The sequence below is a fragment of the Ambystoma mexicanum genome, chromosome 5q (genome assembly GCF_040938575.1).
Source record: "Ambystoma mexicanum isolate Mex_15411 chromosome 5q, UKY_AmexF1_1, whole genome shotgun sequence".
Classification (NCBI taxonomy): Eukaryota; Metazoa; Chordata; class Amphibia; order Caudata; family Ambystomatidae; genus Ambystoma; species Ambystoma mexicanum.
In genome coordinates this window covers 1077157826-1077178753 of record NC_090933.1, presented here as the reverse complement: position 1 = coordinate 1077178753, position 20928 = coordinate 1077157826, and the positions used below count along the sequence as shown (strand labels likewise).

General features: G+C 51.9%; 1 protein-coding gene across 1 annotated transcript in view; it reads left to right on the top strand.

Annotated features, from left to right (window-relative positions):
* ATAD2 (ATPase family AAA domain containing 2) overlaps window positions 1-20928 on the top strand; it is a 750324-nt gene that overhangs the window by 595738 nt on the left and 133658 nt on the right. The window contains exon 23 of the mRNA XM_069621583.1: window positions 3337-3459. Within this exon, the coding sequence (XP_069477684.1) occupies window positions 3337-3459 (123 nt within the window). The remainder of the gene's footprint in view (window positions 1-3336; window positions 3460-20928) is intronic.

Genomic DNA, 20928 nt, shown 5'->3' with positions numbered 1-20928 from the left:
GCTTCTTCCCTCTTCGGATTCTTAGGTCCTGTGGCGACTTCTGAAGTTCCAGTCCCAAAAGCCCTGCTTTTATGCAGAAAAACCCCCATTCAACAGCCTAGCTCTCACTCAAACATGCTAAGTGGTGGGCCGGGCGGCTCACCACTGGGCCAATCAGAATAGAGTGCGACTTGGGTTGCTAAGGCAACGCAGTTCAGGGTGCCACTTCCCCTAACCACACATCCTGTGGAACCCAGAAAGAATGGCACCATTTGGAGGGCTTCTGTGGAGAAGCCAGCCAAAAAGTGGAACAAAGGGCCCGACCTTGGTTGGAGTTACAGAGACGGACAAGAACGCCATTTTAGAAAAGAGTTCTGGCAAAAATACCACACCATTGATTTAATATTAAATCAATAAATTGGCGGTATATTTAACATTGCACCAAAAAGTGGTGAGTTTAAAATCAATGGGAAAATCCCATAGGAAATATTCCGGTGGAATATTTTGAGTGGTAACCACTGCCACCAGCCAGAAACTCAACAAGGGGGGACTGGACAGTGCCCCCTTAAACAGACCCAGGGACAATCGAATTAACCCCTTCCAGTACTTCCACAATATGATGGTTTGTACTGGTTCTGTTCACAATTTTGGACTAGTAAAGTCAATGGTGACTTTACATGCCTTGGGAGACTGTAGTCAGTCCCAGTTACTGCACTGGGTGCTGTGTAACACACATGAAAAACAGATGATACCCTATGGAGTAAAAGACCCCATAGCCCAAAAGCACACAAAGTCAAAGACCTACCTCAAATCATGCCCAAGAGTAGGAGGAAAAGTCTCACTCTTAGCAGGAGAAAAAAACAAACCCCAGAAATCCAGCAAAGCTGCTGGGGGGACTCACTAGGTTTGGGAAATTAGCCTTATAGGAGAATTCTCCCTAACAGTGAGGAACGGCAAGCATCCATTTTTTGAAAGAGCACAGGCAGACCTTTTCAAGGGTAGGTGACTTGTGCAGGTTACAAAAGTGTATGGTGCCTAAAGCAGCGACTAAATGTAGGTCACATTTGGGAAATGAAAGGGTTGTGTGACAAAGGGCACCAGCAAATGGGTAAAAACATTATGAATACCACACAAACACAGCAAATGGTATACCTTCCTGCGTTCCCACAGGCTTCCCGATGAAAACGGTACCTCACATGTGTGGGTGCACCTACCTGGGCGCCAAGGGGAAAGCCTAAAACACAGGTAACCCCAAGTCTGTTTTGACACTTTCTCCAGACAAGCACAACATGCAGGTATGGGCCTTGGGTGTTCAAGCCACCAAGGAAAACGGAGAACCCCATGCATTTCCGAAAAGAGTACACCTCTGGGAATCCGCAGAGGTATGATTTGCACAAATCGGCCCAGAATGCATTACCCAGACACCCCTGCAAAGTCCGAAATGTGGGAAAAGAAACGCATTTTCTTCACATTTCACTCAGCGCACCCATCGAAATACACCGCCAACAACACATGGCCTACTGTCCCGCGTTCCCACAGGTGTCCCGATGAAAACGGTACCTTACATGTGTGGGTGCACCTACCTGGGTGCCAAGGGGAAAGCCTAAAACACAGGGAACCCCATGCATTTCCGAAAAGAGGACACCCGTGGGAATCCGCAGAGGTATGATTTGTGCAAATCGGGCCAGAATTTATTACCCAGAAGCCCCGGCAAAGTCCGAAATGTGCCGAAAAAACCCAGATTTTTCACTTTGTCGGGGTTCTGGGTAAAACATTCTGGTCCGCTTCATGCAAGTTGGACCTCTGTGGATTCCTAGTGGTGCCCTATTTTCAGAAATGCATGGGGTTCCAAGTTTTCCTTGGTGGCTTGGACACCCCTATGCCCAAATCTGTAGGTTATCTCCCCAAACCCTTTTGTGGTTACCAGTGGGTTAGCTGTTTCCCTTTGCGGCTAGATTGGTGAACCCTCACATGTCGGGTACCGTTTTCGTTGGGACACCTGTGGGATGGTGTCCTGTTTGCCCCCAGATGTCATTATTTATGTGCCCCCATGCTTTGGAGGTCTGGGGGGGGGGAGGGCTGCTTACTGGAAGTAGCCCCCTCCCCCCATGTCACAAACTTTCCCCTGGTAGTCCAGTGGGCATTGCTGCCCGCTCATTGAGCGCCCTCCGCCCGATCCGCGGGCAGCAATGCTGTCTCACAGGGTGTCGTTGGAAAAGGGAGGATCTCCCCTTTCCAACGACACCTCCCCGATCTCCGGCTTGAAATACAGCCGGAGATCGAGGGGGAGAAAGGTGAACACTCACCTTATATTTTCACCGCAGCAACGTGAAATGGGTGCTGCAGTGAAAATTACTTTCAGTTTCACACCGACGTGCTTTACGTACGCCGACTTGAAACTGAAGGTAATCCAGCCCGCTGGCCGTGAGGGGGTCCTCCCTCTCATATAGCCCGGGGGCTGGGTTACAGTTTTAAGCGATCCCCGCTTTGCAGGGATCGCTCAAAACAAGGTGCCAAAAAGGACGATATCTCGTCCTTGGCACTGTAGGGGTTAAATGGAAGCGGGGGACACCCCCGCTCCCTTTAAATGGTATAATGGGGTATACCTTTACCGGGTCAAACCACAGCATTTTTGCCGCGATTTTTTACACACGTGACATCTTGCCACGATTTTATCACTGCATACCGCAGGGGGAGGGAGGATGTGTGCTGGGTGTAAGATGGCCAATTTTAAATTCGCTTTTTTGTTGATTTAGGTTTATTTGGTTTTGGCTCTTCCATTTGTCACCTACTCTGCTGTCCCCGGACAAAGAACACACTATGCTACAACCAACACTGTGTAGTGGTGGAAGAAAACCTATGGAACTGTGTAATGCAGTTTGAGGTGCACCGGTCGAGTGCCTAGGGCCCTGCACGCAGTGGGATTCATGCGTGTTGGGGGCCCTTCTGGTCAAAGTCTGCTTAAAGAGACAGTCTGTTTTGTCAGCTTTCCCTGACACGCCTTCGAATACAGGTTGTGACGGATGAAAAGTAAGGACTTGTGAAAAACAACCTTCATGAAGACTAGTTATTTGTTGTAATGAAAGCTTTGTTCAGATATCCCACTCGTAGGAGCATCAGTTGAATGTACATTAACATTCAAAGCCCAACCATATTCATGAATTTAATGTCTATGCCAATGATGATGAAATGTACTTCCTTTTTTCTGCAACACCATACAGTACCAAATGTTTTTCCAATGAGAGATAATTGCTGTACTAAATTCGTATCTGTAGCTGATGCTTTTTGATTGTCGATTCAATACAAACCAATTAAAAGGTGAGCATTTTTTAAACCATTAAATCTCTCCATCCTCAGATCGCCAAATCCGACATAGAGCTTGCACACTGAGAGATGTTGCATATGCAATAATTAAAGACGAGTTGGATGAAGATTTTGAAAAGACCTGTGAAGAAATACTGGAGTCTAAAAAGAAAAGGGGTATGTAATCAAGATGCTATATAAACACTAAATATTAGAAAGGTGCCCTTTGCAATCCTACTTTTTCATATTGTGTGGTGAAATACTAGTCTGTGCTCAGCAACCATGCGTACGTATACATACCTATCTGGTTACCATGAAAGGCTGACTCGGTGCACTTCTCTTGTCTTTAACCACTTCCCGGTGGGAACTTCATTCTGTTTATATTTTTATGGCTTCTTTCCCCGCTTCCTTTATTATGCTGGGTAAAGCGTTGTTCTCGGTGTGAAAACAGTATTGCATGTCATTCTCTGTGGTTGACTGTTGGGTAAGATTTTCATAATTCTGATAAATCATCTTTACCTATGTCAACCCCAGAAATTTTTGCTTGGACTTGGTAACTATTTTACCTAGTGTTGTGGAGAGTTTTCAGTTTCTTTGCTAATTTCCTTCAACCTGAGACCCACCAGCACTTTTGCTGGATTTTGTACTTTTTTAATTTTAATCTCCCGAGTGAGTGGGATTTATTACCACTCACTGATTCTTTTTCACTAACTGGGATTTTTATTTTTTACTGTTTTATGGAGTCTGGTAAACTCGATACGTTGAATACAGGCATCTGCTTTTTGCTTTGACACCCAGCACCCTCTGTCACTAAAGTCCCTTGGACTTCTCTTTATGTTTAAATACATTTTCTTGTAAGAATTACAGTTCCCAAGAATAGTAAGATAACTTTTATCTTGCCTTTTCTTTTGTGGGTCCAGCACATGCCACCTTATGTGGGGTGCTGGACAGGTTACATTTGAACTCCTTCACCCACTCCTCGTGTAACATTTTGTTCTCCAGCATGGGGTCTGGCATGGATTCACATGCTCATGAATATTCCCAGTCAGGCTGGGAATCCTCAGTTCAGAAACAAAACTGATTTTTTCTTTACCGTCTTTCTCCTAATAACTAATCACTGGTCTCTGGGTCATACTGCCCCCAGCCAATGACTTCCCTCTAACTAAGCCCCTCCTCTGGCAGCCATCCTCAGATTTTTACCGCACGTTCAAGTGTTGGGAGTCCTCGTGCTATAGCTCTCGAGCTTTTACTGCGTTTTGGGATTTTTCAAAGAGTTTAAGCTCATTTTTTCGGTCAATCGAGCCTCAAGCTCCACCGTTTCTACTTCCTATCAACGGGGACCCGTTTCGGAATTTTCTACGCCCCTCAAGGGCGAAGTTTCGCTTCTTGGAGGAGTCCAGAAGATCTGAGGCCTACCCCGCGTGGACATGGCCCAGGACAAAGGAAACACGACACCCGGATCTAAGCTGTTCAGGAGCTGCCCTGGATGCGGATTGCAGAATGTCTTCAAGGAGGACGAGCATTCCAGAATCCTCTACTGCCTTCACGAAGACAAAACGCACGTGGAGAAGGACTGTGCGTTTTGCAAGAACATGTGGGAGCAAACTATGAGGGATCAGCGTATCCGCCTCACCAACTGGCTGGAAGGGAAGAGCCCAGCGGTAGGTGAGAAGAAGTCCCGGTCGATCGCAATGGAGACAGCCGAGGGGGAGCGAGGCGGTGACCCTCCCCTCAAGGTGAAGGCCTCGAGCACGTTCAAAGTCGTGGAGGCCTTGATTCAAACGGCTAAGGCCTCTATCGAGGGAGTTGTGGCGGCCCTGACGAAGCATGTGGAGGCTACCCCTTTGGAGGCGACCTCAGGGCCCAGAGTTTCCCTGCCACTGCAGAGGGAATCCTCTTTTCACCCCATCGATGAGACCCCCGTGAAAACCCCGGTGGAAAAAGAAGGCGGGGTGGCCATCACGGACACAGATACAGCCTCTGAGGAGCTGGCTGGAGTCGCGCAGATCCTGAACAGAAAGTTCAAGGAGGCCGGTCCCACGGGAGGGGATCCCGATGAGGCGGACGAAGAAAGTGATGGTGGTGCCGACAAGGGCCCTGTGGAGGAGGAGGATTCCACCCCCCCCCCCCCAATGCCCCCATCCCCCAGCCGTTGCAGCCGACACCTGGGGCACAGGACAACTCGGGAGCAATCTTGATGGCGATCCAGGCCTTGTACGGAGATGAGGATGAGGTTGCCCTTGCCTCCAACGGACAATCCAGCGGAACCTGGACCGTCTTGAAGTCCTCCAAGCAAGCGGAGGAGAACTCATCCCCTCCTCTCCCCCACCCTTCCAGCCTTCACGGCTGTTGCAGCCTTAAAGTCCTTCCCCTGACCCGAGGGAGGACAGACGGCCACGACGGGGATGGATGACAGTGGTGACGGGATGGGCCTTCCATCACCGCCTCCTCGGGCCTCCCTGTCCGACGAAATTGGCTCCTTCCACACCATGATCGCCAGGGCATCCAAGCTCTTCCAAGCTCTTCAAGCTCTTCCCCGATGAACAAAAGAAGGAAGGTTTCATCTATCTACGGCATGAGGAGAAAAGGAAGACCATTCTCTCGGTCCCAATGCTCGATGATATCCGGGACGAGGTGCTTTTGCTCCTGAAGAACCAGTCTACAACTCCTGCCAAGAGACTGGTACGAGAAGAAGTACCGAGTCCCAGATTCCGCCCCATGTGCCTTAGGGCGCAGCCGACCCTGGAATCGGTCGTCTTGGCAGTGGCCAAGAAAAAAGCGACAGGGGCGACGGCTTCAACTTCGACCTCCCCGCCGGACAGCGAAGGGAAGAAACTGGATGCCATGGGACGACGGGTCACCTCGTCAGCAGCGACGACGATCAAAGCGGCCAACGCCTTCACAATTGAGGCCCGCTACGACAGGGAGCTGTTTAAGATCGCTCCTTTGCTGGACTTCCTCCCAGACGACAAAAGGGCTGAGGCCCTGGAGATCTTGCAGGAAGGCGAGGTGGCGTCGGACCACGCCATAACGGTGGCCACTGACATTGCTGACACCGGTTTTCGCCAGATTGGCAACGGTGCGTGCCTTTGCCGACGTGGTGGTTAAGGCAACAGATTTCCCCCAGGACGTGCAAACCAGTGTTTTGGACAGGCCTTTCGACGGGAACAACCTGTTCGGCAAGACAGTGGACGAATCACTGCAGGCCATCAAGGCTGACACGGAGACTGCCCGGGCCTTGGGAGTTTTGCAGCAACGACGGCTGCCCTTTCGGAACTCTGGAGGCAAGCAAGGTGCCTCCAAAGGATTCAGCAGTGGCTCATCGACGTACTGCCAGGCGGCCCGCTCCTCATCGCAGGAGGCCTACAGAGGACGCGGCAAGTCAGGAGGATCTTGTCGGCGGCAAGGCTGCTGCCAAGCAAGACTGAACCGGCCGTAGTGTCGGGCCCCCACCTGAGCACCCCGGTGAGAGGCCGGGTGGCGAATTTCGTCAGCGTGTGGGAGTCCATCTCCACTGACTGTTGGGTACTGGAAGCTCTGGCCCGTGGACACACTCTCGTTCCTCAAGAAATGTCCCCGCATTCCACCCGTGACCAGGAAGGAAAACCACGTCCCTCAACTGCTGTTGGAAGTAAGGGGGATGCTGAAGAAAGGGGCCATCAATCTCGTCCCAAAGAGGCTCCGGAGTTTACTCTACATACTTCCTCGTAAGAAAGAAGACTGGCAGGTGGCGACCCATCCTGGACCTTTGTCATTTTAAACAAATACATCAAGTCCCAGAGGTTCCGGATGGTCACCCTCCAGCACGTGCTGGGGCAGCTAGAGGAAGGAGACTTCCTATCGTCGCTGGACTTGGAGGATGCATACTTCCACATCCCCATTCTAAAAGGACACCGAAAGTTTCTCAGGTTCGTGGTCCAAGGGCGCCACTACCAGTTCAAGGCCCTTCCCTTTGGATTGAAGTCTGCGCATAGGGTATTCACCAAGTGCCTAGCACCGGTGGCTGCGCCTGCAGGGGATCCACATCTACCCCTATCTGGACGACTGGCTCATCGGAGCAAGGACAAGATTACTCGCCGTCGAGCACACAGCGAAGACCGTCCAACTGCTCAGGGATCTGGGATTCTCCATCAACTTTGCAAAATCCCACCTGGTTCTGTTGCAGGTCGCCCTGTTCCTGGGAGCCAACACAGTGGCACGAGTGGCCTCCCCGTCGGAGGAAAGGACAAAGGCCATTCTGGGCAAGGTGCAGCAGCTGTCGACCATGGACATGGCCAAGGTGAGGTCCATCAAGTCCCTTCTCGGCATGATGTCCTCATGCATCCGATGCGTCCACTACAAGAGTTTCTCGATGCCCGTTGGACACAAGCGATGGGCTGCTTCGAAGACAGGATCTCTCTCGAGACCTCCCGCCAAGTGATCCGGTGGTGGGGCACCCGTGTACATCTGGCTGCGGGTATGGTCATCCTGACCACAGCACATCAGGAGACGGTGATGACGGACGCCTCCCTGGAGGGATGGGGAGCGCACACCGGAGATCTCCACGCAAGAGGCCTTTGGCTACCGGTGGAGAGGTCACTCCACATCAACATACTGGAGCTCCGGGCGGTGTTCTGGGCCCTCAGGTCGTTCCTCCCGTCCCTCAAGGGCAAGGTGGTGAGAATTTTCACCAACCACACCACCACGATGTTCTACATCCGGTAGCGGGGAGGTACCAGAGCCCCATCCAAGGAAGCACAGGATCTGTGGCACTGGGCCGTCGCCCAGGGGATGTTTCTGGTGCCCTTCCACCTGGCAGGAATAAAGAACACCATCGCCAACTCACTCAGCAGGGAGCTGCGCTCGTGCCACGAGTGGGAACTGCGGCAGGATCAATGGATTTGCTATTCCAACGATGGGGCAATCCCCAGATCGATCTATTCGCGACAGTGACTAACACCAAATGCTGGAGGTTCGCCAGCAGGTTTCCCCAGCCGGGGAGCATGGGCGATCCCTTATTCCCCTGGGACGGCCTGTTACTGTATGCGTTCCCGCGTTGCTGTTGCTGCTGCGACTCGTCAATCATCTCAGACGGTCCTGGTGCAGGATGATCCTCGTCGCACCGGCGTGGCCGAGAGACAGATCTGGTTCCCGGACCTTCTGGACATGTCAGCGTCCCCCCTCCCCCCCCAGTCAAACTGCCGACTGACGCAGATCTCCTCTCCAGAGAAGGAGGCGACATCTTCCACCACGACCCGGGGTCGCTGAACTTGCAGGCCTGGCTCCTGCAGCACTAGAGTTTGGAGGGTACTATATCCCGGCGGAATGCAAGGACGTGCTTGCAAAGGCCAGGGTGTCCTCGACTCTCAAGTGCAATGGACATAAGTGGAAGAGGTTCTCTGTCTGGTGCCGCGCACAGAAGATTAACCCTCTGCGGATTACGGCCCCCCAGAAGCTGCCGCACCTACTGTCGCTGGCCAAGGCTGGGCTGGCGCAAGTCTCCATCAATATACACCTAGCGCCGATCTCCCGCTACACCAGAACTCCGGGACGATCATCTCTGGTCCCATCGCCTGGTGAAGGAGTTTATGAAAGGACTGTTCCAATCATTCCCGCCGGTGAAGGCTCCAGCCCCGGCGTGGGAACTCAACGTGGTGATGAGCAGGCTCATGGGGCTGCCATTCGAGCCTCTGCATTCGGCGCTGTTGAAGTTCCTGTCGTGGAAGACAGCGTTTCTTGTGGCCATCACCTGCGCACGACGAGCGGGAGATATCCCAGGCCCTCTACTGTAAACCTCCATATCTGACTTTCCACGAGACAAGGGTGGTGCTGAGGACGCACCCCTCCTTCATGCCCAAGGTGCCGTCGGACTTTCATCTCAACAAGCCCTTGGTGTTACCTGTTTTCTTCCCGTCGCCTTCGTCGCCGGCCGAGAGGACTTTGCACTCGCTGGATGTAGCTAGAGCGCTGAAGTTCTATGTGGACCGCACAGAGTTTTCGGAAGACAGCGCAGCTGTTTGTGAACTTTGGACCTGTGAACCAAGGGAAGGCCCTCTCGAAGGCTTCCATTTCCAGATGGCTCTCCGGCTGCATCATGCACTGTCACCGGTTGGCAAACCGACTGTTGCCCGGCGGTCCGAGAGCCCATTCGACCAGAGCGATGGCCGCTACCACGGCTTTCTTGTCTGGTGTGCCCCTGCTGGGCATCTGTAGGGCTGCTACATGGAGGTCGACACACACCTTCACGAGATTCTACTGCGTCGACCGGGATTCCAGGGAGGAGTACAGAGTCGGCCAGGCAGTGCTGCGCAACCTGTTCGCCTGAAGGTGGGCCTGGTGAAGGGGTAAGAGATGCTTAATGTTGAGTTGATGTAATTGCTTAATGTTGAGCCTTGCCACCACCCGTGGTTGTGCATGTGTGTGTACTGCTATATATTCTTGTATTCATGAGCATGTGAATCCATGCCAGACCCCATGCTGGAGAAGGAACAAGTTACTTACCTGTAACTGTTGTTCTTCAGCATGGGTCTGGCATGCATTCACATGCGAACCCTCTCTCCTACCCCTCTGCGGCTCTTCACTTGGTCCTACTGCCACTTTATGTGCTACCAAATCTGAGGATGGCTGCCAGAGGAGGGGCCTAGGTAGAGGGCAGTCATTGGCTGGGGGCAGTATGACCCCAGAGACCAGTGATTGGTTATGAGGAGAAAGGCAGTTCAGAAACGAAACAGATTTTTTCTTTACTGAGGATTCCCAGCCTGACAGGGAATATTCATGAGCATGTGAATCCATGCCAGACCCATGCTGGAGAGCAACAGTTAAAGGTAAGTAACTTGTTCCTTACAACTGACTAACTTAAATGGCTGGTGGCAGTGGTTACTTTTTACTACCTTTTGTGCAGGTTACAATCAGGCTGATTTTTCAGCTGCAGTACAGCACCAATGGGTGACCATTTTCTCAAAATGGCCCCCGTCTTCTTTTTTTGCCATTTTTCATTTGTCAGTTCGTTCTGGGTTTATCTTCTATCATTTAGATTAATTTTGGCTTCAGCACTTACTCCTGCCCAGGCTCCAGTGTGTCTGGGAAGTCGGGAAGTGAGGGAGGAGCCTGAAACTTCACTGGTATGCCTGTCTGAAACCAGTTCTAACTTAGAGGAAAGCCAATCCCCAGTTGATTGACAGCCCTGAGTATGAATGCATGGGATCCTGCATAAAAGGGGAGGACTTTGGGACTACAGACAGTCGACCACTGGAACAAGGAATCGGAAGCAAAAGACGAGCAGACGCCAGCAGCACTTTCGAGAACTGCCTAAGCACCGATGAGGCCTTGCAGCTGTGCTGACCCAGTTTTCACATCGACTGGGGAGATCCGCCAAGGACGACTACTTCCCTTAGGCTGGTAGGACCAACTAGCCTCAATAACACCTTCATTTTAGACTATCCCCTTACTTGCTGTGATTTTCCTGGGCTGAGAATCGCTGTACCTCGGGTACCTGGACCATTATGGAGTGCACAGTCTTCCGAAGAAGATGAGCCAATGGGACTTGATTATAGTTGCATTAAATAATGTGAATCTGGCTTGGAGCCTGACGAACTCCATAGGCATCATCTTTTACATTGTCACACAGCACCTTCAGTGCAGTGGCACAGGGAAGTCTTTCAGATTTCCCAAAGGTTTAAATACCTTCTCTGGGATAAACTTCTGTTTCCCAGAGCAGTAAAGTGAAATTGACTTTACTTGCATATAACTTTCTAGACCCAGCACACACTTTCTTACAATAGGGTGCTGGAGGGGTTACCTTGTATCCCCTTTGCTTAGCGTCTCATGTAAAAAATAAAAAAAATGTTACCCTTTCCTCACTGAATGGCTGGTGGCAGTGGTTTGATTTTAACTACATTGGTGTTCATTTACTGCAGGCTGCGGTCGCAGCTGCAGTAAAGCACCCAACGGTACAATTTTTGTCAAAATGGCCCCAGTCTTCTTTTTTCGCCATTTCTTTGTGGAAAGGTCCTTGAGATTTACTCTGCGCACCAAACCAGGTTTGGTCGCATTGTTCGCTTTGCATTTGGCAGGATTCACAAGTGAAGCCTGCCTCTGGCTCCATGGTGTCTGGGGTAGGCAGGAAGTGAGGGAGGTGCCCAAAACTCCCTGTGCTTAGTCTCCTAGGAGACCCAAATGTACTTTGTAGTGATTTGCCGGCGAACTGCCTTACAAGGACAGCCACCCTGCTGGGTGACTGACAGCTAGGCTGGAATGAATGGGAGAGAACTGAATAAAAGGCAATGCTTTTGGCTTGGAAGGCAGAGTTAACCACTGGAAGAAGGAACCGAAGAAGAACTTGAAGAGGACGCCTGCTTCACGCCTGGACCGTTGGTTTGCCCGGTGAAGCCCTGCTGCTGTGCTGAAACTCCAAATTCGTTTCAACAGATTTCTTCGAGTGGTTGACTCTGCCTCTAGTCCCAAATACCTCGCCTTTTAAACTGGTTTCTCCCATTCATGCACAACCTAGGCTATTGCCCATACAGCAGGATGGCTGTCCTAAAAGGACAGCCAGACAGCCAATCAGGAATGGTTGCATTCATGCACTCCTAGAGACAAAGGACAGGAGTTGCGGGGGCCTCCCTCACATCCTGCCTTTCCGGCGCACTGGAGCCAGAGGAGGGCTTCAAGGCTGAAGCCTGCCAAAGGCAAAATGTACAAAGGGCTCAAACCTGGTTTTGCGCAGAAAATAAAACCCAAGAAAGACCTCACAAACAGAAAATGGCGAAGTTAGACTACCAGGGCCATTTTGGCAAAAATGGTGTTATGCAAGATTTGGAGTAGTACCCTTTGGGTGCAATACAACAACCTTGACCTCCTGGCAATAATAACCCAACCTTTGGTATAAGTCTGTACTACACAGGTTGGTCGCGTGATTGAGCAGCCAGGCTTTTCTCAAGAGGGGTCAATGTGAGCTGTAGAGATTTAGTGACAAACTCTTACACTCAAGGTTTCTTTATTAAACCATTATTAATTTAATTCAGTTGAATAAGCCTTCTTCAGAAGGGAGCAATATAATAGCAACACACAAATACCTTCAAAATACACACTTAGTTTCTCTAAATCAGTAAACTCCCATTTGGGATGGCACACAGACAATTCCTACACGACTAGGACACTGTGGACATTAATTTCTGATGCTTGTTAATCTGCTTAGAATTGCTTGCTGTGCATATGGTCCAACGTCCAGTGGTAACCGCAGAGTATTGCATCTTGTCTTTCGGGGACCGAAAGGGGACATCGGCATAGGCGTGTCTGTAACACTACCTATCGTGACGTGTAGTGTACCCAAAATCCCTCACACGCCGAGGTCCTCGAATTGTTTTTTTTTCCGCCCAGATAACTGGTCGCCCTATAGCAGAGCTCTTACATAAGAGACATTGTTTATCGTAAATCGACTTGACTATTATTTCCCCTTTAAGTCATTTCGCTGCCAAGAACAACTTCGACGGAGACTAGGGGGGACTTGTCTAAAGCGGTGGATTTCGGTGCCTACGATGCAGCGGCTGAGGCATCCACGTGGCCGCGCCTTCTGGCTGGCCTTTACAGTAGGGAGAGGGATTGATTATTTTATTTCTATCGTGCTTGTACACAAGTGTTTCAGAGCGCGACAAGGCAAGGTAGGGGAACAGGGGAGAACAAAACAGCGATCTTACTAGGCCCAGTGACATTGAGAACGCCTAAGTGCATGGGAGAGGGGGAGGGGAAACGTGCATGGAAGGTGGGAGAAGTGGAAAGTGCGAAGCAGAGGAGAAACAGATGAATAACAATAAATAAATAATAAAGGCAACAAACGGTGGTAGTGCAGCCAGCTAGGTTTAAGGCAGCAGACAGGGTAGGTCTGATAAGTGCAGGAAGAAAAGGGGGTGGGGCTGTATGGGTACAGATATAGACCCCAGTGCAAGGGGTGGCACAGCGGCAGTGCGGGAGGGTGGCAGGGTGACCATGTACCTGGGCCCGAAGGAAAGAGGGTGGCCAGGTGCATGGTGCCAAGAGAGAACAGATCAGCAGGGGAGAGGGCAAGCGAAGGCAGAAGAAAAGAGGAAGGTCTTGAGGTGCTTCTGGAACCGGAGATGGTCCTCCAGTTTTAGAGGGGCAGGGAGGTTGTTCCAGAGGGAGGCCCCAGCCGAAGACCGAGATCTACCCCCAGCTCGTTTCTTTGAAAAACGACTGGCCATGAGGGAGTTGGAGGTAGCGGAGCGAAGAGCTCGAGAGGGGAGGTATTTGCAGAGGGATAGCTGAAGGTATTTTGGACCCAGGCCCCAGAAAACCTTGTGGACAATGCAGAGGGTTTTGAATTTAATCCTTGCATCCACTGGGAGCCTATGGAGAGATTTCAGAGCTGGAAAGATACGATCCCGGGGCTTGAGGACAAGGACAAGACTTGCAGTCCTATCCTGGATTAGTTACAGAGGGCGGAGAGTAGCGGCAGGTAGATTTAGAAAGAGGCTGTTACAATAGTCCAAGCTAGAGAGAACCAGAGCTTGGGATACCATGAGCTTCTGGGGGAAGGAGAGGAAAGGCAGAGTACCTCTGAGGAGGTGCAGTCGGAAATTTGACTTTTTAGAGACCTCAGATGTGAGCGGAGAAGGAAAGGGTGGAGCCAAAGATTACCCCGAGGTTCTTAGCCTCGCAGGAGGTGGTAGGAGGATGGCCAAGGGAGGCCGGCCAGAGAGTGAGGGGAAAGGATGGTGAAGGTGTGCTGATGAGGAGGATCTCCGTCTTGTTGGCATTCAGACAAAGATCATTGGCGGCACACCAATCCTGAATCGCAGTTAGGCAATCGGAGATGAGAGAGGGAGAGGAGGTGGCAGAGGGCAGCCTGAAAAGGAGTTGCGTGTCGACAGCGTAGCACTGGAAATTTGAGCAAAATGTGGCAATGCAGTGGGCGAGAGTTGCCAGGTATTGGTTGAAAAGCCAGGGCGAGAGATTAAACCCCTGGGGAACACCACTGGTAGAGAGGAAGATGGATGAAAGGAAGGACCCAAGTTGGGCCTGGGAGGGTCTATCTGAGAGGGAAGAGGTCAGCCAGGCCAGAACCTGATCAGTGATACCCAGGTTTTCAGAGATGGTTGAGCAGAATGGTATGGTTGACCGTGTCGAAGGCAGAAGAGAGATCGAGGAGGATGAGGACAGAGAATGTTGGAGTCAAGGTTGGAGAGCACCCTCTAAGTCTGGTCATCTTCCCCTTTTGCTATGGAAAGTACTCCTTTTAGGTTCTGCCCTAAGTGTAGGGTCAGATATCCTTGGAAGGACGAACGAAGGACGGGCAACTCCGGTCTCCCCTTAGATCACGACGAGAAGCGGTGTGCGGCTTGTAAACTCCTTCGTCCTAAGACCCTTAAGGAGCGCCGTGTAAAGCGGTGGGCCGCGTATAGTATGTAGCGGGTGGAACCCCCTTACCCCACCACCACACCCGGCGAAAGTGACGGGGGTACCGCTGATGACCAAACATCCGTTGCAGATGTGATGGACCTCGAGGCGGACACTTCTAGGTCTGCCACGCCCGTCCCCAACCCTTTAAGGCCTGACTCTGATCTGGCTTCAGGGACAACACCCGGCGACAGGGGCGTACATTCTCATTACATTAAGCACACAACCCCTACACCTATTTCGACGGTTACGTCGAAAAAGGTGAAAGTGCCAGCAGGGCCATCAAAACTTTCGCCGGTTTCCTCGGATCGTACAGATCCAAAGCCTTCCCCGCATCCGCAACAGCGTCTTCCGACTAGGCATTCAAAAACTGGCGCTACCCCTAAATTGGATTTACACACAATTATTGGTTTTTCTGAGAATCCCGCCCCAAAAAGATCTCTGGGAGAGCCTAATCTTCAATCTGCTGCACATTTACAAGATCAGCCTTCTGTCCCCGTCCAGCATGAAGACATTGTCCAGATGGACAATTATAGAGACATTTACAGTGAAGAAACTTCCTTTCTACAGAATTATGATGAGGACCAGGCGGATGCCACAGACAATTGGAAAGAAACCCAGCAAGTGGGGGCTGACCCATGCACGCTTTCTCATCAAGATCAGGACATTGATGTATTGTGCCTGGATTCCCCTCCGTCCACCCCGGCTCGTCAAGCCTCGCCCGTAGACTACCAGATGTCCTTCAATACCATGTTAAAGAAGGCAGCTGAGCATTTTCAAATCTCTACCCAAGAGGCAGTGTCTGAGCACTGTAGAGGATATTCGTAAGGAAAAACCTCCCTCTAGCCAGGCCACTCCCCTCCTTAATTCTATTAAGATAAGATTGGCTCCCTCCCTTGTGTCACCAGCTCATACCCAGGCAGTGAAACCAAGAGTTGAAAGGTTATTTCGGCCTGCTCCTTCGGACCCACAATACATTAAAGGACACGCCACCCCCGATTCTCTGGTAGTGACTACCACCCGGAAACTGGCAGGAGTACCTCTTGCCACGTGGGAGGCACTTCCGCATAGGGAATCCAAGAGACTGTATGCCTTAGGCAAGCGTGTCACCTTGGCTGCCGCACATACCATGCGTATAGCGCATAATACTACGCTGCTGACGAGTTATGCTGATGCTCAGTGGAACGTACTTCAGGAAGGCCTCCAGGAGGTCCCAGGACCCGTCGAGTTCAAGCTTCTTTATTGTGGCTGAAGGAAGGCAGGTGAACCATAATGTAATAAAGAACACTCTGAACACAGCTGAAACAGTAGGCAGGTCTCTGGCCCAAGGATCCTTACTCAAAAGGCACGCTCGGCTGCGTACCTCAGGGTTTAAGCCCGAAACACAGGCCTTGTTCATCAATAAACCGATTGAAGAAGCTAATCTCTTTGGAAAGGCAGTTGATGAGGCCCTAGAAACAGCCAAAAAAAGAGCATGAGACTCTTAAATCTCTGCAACAAATCACTCAAAGACCTTCCCCCTAGAGAGGAAATAATTCTCAGCTGTCCATTCGGGGGCAGTCCCGTGCAAGTCAGAAAAACTGTGGCACGGGAAACTTCAATACCAGACAAACATCAGAAAACCCTGCATATACTAACCTGCAAGGGGTCAGCGACGCGGAAAAGCCAGGGCTATAGGCCCCATTCCTAGAGGAGCCTCAGGTCAGAAATGACCATCATATCCACGTCCCCTCCCATGTCACCCCGGTCGGGGGGCGATTGACATCTTTCCTCACGGCATGGGAGAGTATACCTTCAGACCAGTGGGTCATAAAGACGACCGCCCATGGGTTCTTCGTGGAATTCGCCAGACCTCCACAATTCAGACTACCGCGCTTACTGCGCCTTTCACCAGACCATCTGGAGATCCTGAATCAAGAGGTGGAAGCGCTGCTGGGAAAGGATGCCATAGAAATGTCCCTATTCTTCAGATAAATGAGTGTATTTATTCAGTGTACTTCCTTGTACCCAAAAAGGACCTCACATGCGCCCTGTTTTAGACCTGCGCCCAGCGAACAAGTTCATAAAACCTCCGAATTTTCGCATGGTAAAACTACAGGAGGTGATTCCACTGTTGAAACCGGGGGACTACATGACAACACTGGACATGAAAGATGCATACTTTAATATTTCCATGTTGCCAACGCACAGAAAATATCAAAGGTTCATGATAGAGGACAGTCATTACCAATTCAAGGTACTCTCCTTCGGCATCGCCTCAGCGCCAAGGGTGTTTACAAAGGTTCTGGCAGTAGCTGCAGCATACCTGCGCAGGTTATCCGTCCCAATTTACCCTTACCTAGACTTCGAGGGAATTGGTTCATCCAAAGTATTCCACAACTCTGACAGTAATATCCACAGCTGTGCTGCTTCAGATTTTTTTTTTCAGTGTCCTGCGTTGATGACATCGATACGCTATCCCTCGAGGACCTCCGTCGAGCTGAGGTCACCGGATGTTATAATTCGAGCGCACGACACCCATAGCCTCAGTTCTATTTTTTCCGCGAACCTGTTAGCTTCGGAATCTCGCCGCACCTCGGTTCTTCTACCTTGTGTTTGAGAATATCTTCATCTACCCCGAAGTCGGGCTTCAAGAAGTGTCGGGACAGCGGTTCCAAGATGTCACTTAGGACCCGCGCGATGTCTGCCTTTGCTGCCTCGGCGAGAGCCACGCCACCGTTGACTGCGACGAATTCCAGTCTTTGACGTCGAAGGCCTTGCGGGAGCGGAAGAAGTTGTCCGTACGTAGGGTTTCCAAAGGAAAACCCCAGAAGTCGAAATCCGCTGGGCTCTCGACAGACGATTCGATGGGGGACTCTCCGTGCCGGCGTAAGTCCAGGGGGGGTCTTGGTCCCGGAGTGGTTCCCGCCATTTCTCTGCCTCTTGTAGGCATTCAGGGAAGCGCCGTCACCGGTCGCCTTCCCCGTCCTCGTCGGAGGACTCTGCCAGACGCGGGTTGCTTGTCCCGCCAAGCATTCATCACCGGCGGAATGGGACGCCTTCCGCAAGGAGATGATGGCAATTTTCAAATCGCAGGGCACCGTTCCATCCGTGGCTTCCAGAGAAGCCGGTACGGAGCGAGCTAGGGCAACCGCTCGGGTGGTCGGTGTGATCACCGGGAGCCGTGGCGGTCCCGATCGGGCAAGGTGGATCGCCATACCTAACGTTCCAGGTCCCAGTCCTCGACGCCCTCAAGACCGGTGGAGCCTGTGAGGCCTTCTAAGAAGGTATCGATGCAGTCGGCGCCATGTCAGTCGAGAGAGAGTCTCGAGGCTCCGGCTCCAAGGAAGTCGTCGACACCACTAGCACTGAGGCCGTCTATGGACACGCTCGGGGCTCCGGCCTCAAAAGCCGAAGTCGTTGGCGCCTCGGTCGACGTCAACGCCTATTCCATCGGCGCTCTCTACGCCTTTTGAGGAGGATTTACTGCAGGTGCCGCGGAGGGTGTAAACTCTGACGAAGGCCCTCAGTAAATCAGTAAGGCCTGTTTTTGAGCCTTTTTCTGTGCCCTGATCCAGGGATTTATTCCAGCCTTTGGATTACATTTCAGAGGTGGAAGAAAGGTCCGATGAGGAGGAGTTTGTACCTCCTGAGGTTCCTGGTGACCTGTTGTCTGGTCACAGCCAGTGGTCTGGACACCTCTCCGGAGGTTGTTTGTCAGGCCAGAGCCTGGTACACATGCTGAGTCATCGTACAGGCGTCTCATGTCGAGGGTGATGGAGTACTGGGGGGGGGTGGGGGGGTGGACTGCCCCACCTGTGGATTTTCTGCAGGATGACCTGACCGATATATTGGACCAAGGTCCACCCACTGACCCGGTGCTGTTATTTCATATGGCTTTACAGAGAAGGGTGGCGGTGGAGAGTCTCTCGGCAGTAAGTCGTTACTGAAAAAATACCGTCCAGCCAGTGGCGACCCCTGCTACTTGACTACGCGCCCCATTCCGGAGAGTTTGGTGGTGCAGGCGGCTTCAGCCCCAGCAAAGCAGGCTGCGTACCCTAACATCCCTCCTGATGGGGACAACACGCGTTTTGATGGTTGGGCGAAGAAAGTATTTTCATCTGGGGTTCTCTGTTTGTGCCTTGGCAAGATTCACTCACACTCTGGAATTGTGTATCTTTGGCGGCTGAAAACCCGAAGGGGAGGAACGGGATGGTTTTCTAGCCCTCGTTCAAGATGGAAAGGATGCCATGAGCGAATCCGTTCAGTCGGGTCTGGCGGTGGCAGACTGTGTCAGCAGTTCCATGGCGGCAAACACCGTAATGCGCAGGCTTGCGTGGTTGCGGAAGTCTGGGTTTGCTCCTGATGTACAGTCCCGGCTTCTCAACATGCCCTTTGATGGTGTCCATCTTTTTGGCAGCAAGGCTGACGAGAGTCTTGAGAGGTTGCAGACCTCCAAAGCTGCAGCGAAGTCCTTGAGCGCTGCTGTACGTCAACCTCCGCCTTTTCGTCCTAGGGGACAGCAATGGGGGGGGGGATTCCTTTCGATACTACTCTTCCTTTCGTAGGTCGAGGGGAGCTGCGTACCAGAGGTGGAAAACAAGGTACTCGGGGTGCCAAAGCCGCTCGGGCAGTTGCCTCCTTGCCTTCAGGCACTGCCGCAGCCGCTTCCGCTCAGTCATGAGGCCATGGCCCATGGTTCGCCGGTTGGGGGAAGGCTGGCGCAGCATCTTGTAGAATGGCGTGCCATTACTTGAGATGTGTGGGTTCTGGAGATCATAGCCCACGGCTACTGTCTTCCTTTCCGGCAGAGGCCTCACACCAATCCACCGGAGAAGCTCTTTGAAGCGTCCGGATCCGCTCCTTGCGCAGGCAATCCGATCCCTGCTGGAGAAAGGTGCCATAGAACTAGTGCCTGTAGCAGAGAGTAACAAGGGATGGTATTCCCCATATTTTTTGATCCCCAAAAAAAGATGGAGGATTGATACCCATCATGGACTTGCGTGGGTTGAACAAGCTCCTCAGGAAGGACAAGTTAAAGATGGTTACGCTTTCTCAAGTCGTCCAGGCCCTTCAACTTCAGGATTGTTTGGTGTCTCAACCTCAAGGATGCTTACTTTCATGTGCCGATTCATCCCAAGCACAGGAAGTACCTGAGGTTTGCGGTTGGCGACTCGCATTTTTAGTTTCGGGTCCTGCCGCTCGGATTGACCTCCGCCCCGAGGGTCTTCACCAAGCTAATGGTGGTGGTGGCAGCGTGTCTCAGGAAAGGGGGATTCAAGTCTACCCCTACCTGGACGATTGGTTGATCAGGGCACGCTATCCCTGGCAAGCCCTGGATCATCTGTCCGTCACCTGCCACTCCCTTCACAAGCTGGGCTTCTCCCTCAACTTAAAGAAGTCTCATTTGACACCTACCCAGCGGCTCCAGTACATCGGAGCAGTGTTCGACACATCCCTGGGGCAGTGTTCGCCTCCCCAGGTGAGGGCTCGTCACATTCTGCAGATGGTGGACAAGTTTCAACGTGCCCAGAGTCTCCCGGCGTTCGAGTTCTTGAGGTTGCTCAGCCTCAGGGCATCCTGCATTTGACTGGTGCCAGAGGCCAAGCTGCTAATGAGATCTCTGCAGTGGGCTCTCAAGATGCTGTGGTCACAATCCTCCGGCAGGATGTCGGATCCCGTTCAGGTGCCGCCCTCGGTCACCCAGGATCTTCTGTGGTGGGCCGTCGAAGGCAATCTGATGAGGGGTGGAGCATTTTGGTTAGCCTGGCCGGAGGTGACGATCGTGACGGATGCATTTCTCACGGGATGGAGAGCTGATGCCAACGAGTTGACATTCAGCGGTCGTTGGTCTCAGTCAGTCCAGAATCCACATCAATCTGTTAGAGCTGCGGGCTGTCAGGCTAGCCCTGAAGGCTTTTCTGCCGTCTGTGTGGGGGGGGGGAAATGTCCTGATAATGACGGACAATACAGTGACAATGCCCTACTTTAACAAAAAGGGGGTGGGGGGGGGGGCAGGGTCACTCTCACTGTGCAGATAGGCGATGCTGCTCTGGTTCTGGGCCATCCAGCAGGAAATTCCGATCCCTGCAGTTCATCTGGCCGGAGACAAAAACACGGCGGCGGACGCTCTGAGTAGGCAGAGCACGGTTTCTCACGAGTGGGAGCTGGCTCAGGAAGTTCTTTTTGAGAACTTCGACCCTTTGGGGGGACCCCACAAGTGGATCTCTTCACCACCGGTGTCAATCGGAAGTGAGAGATTCCGCTCGCGGGAAT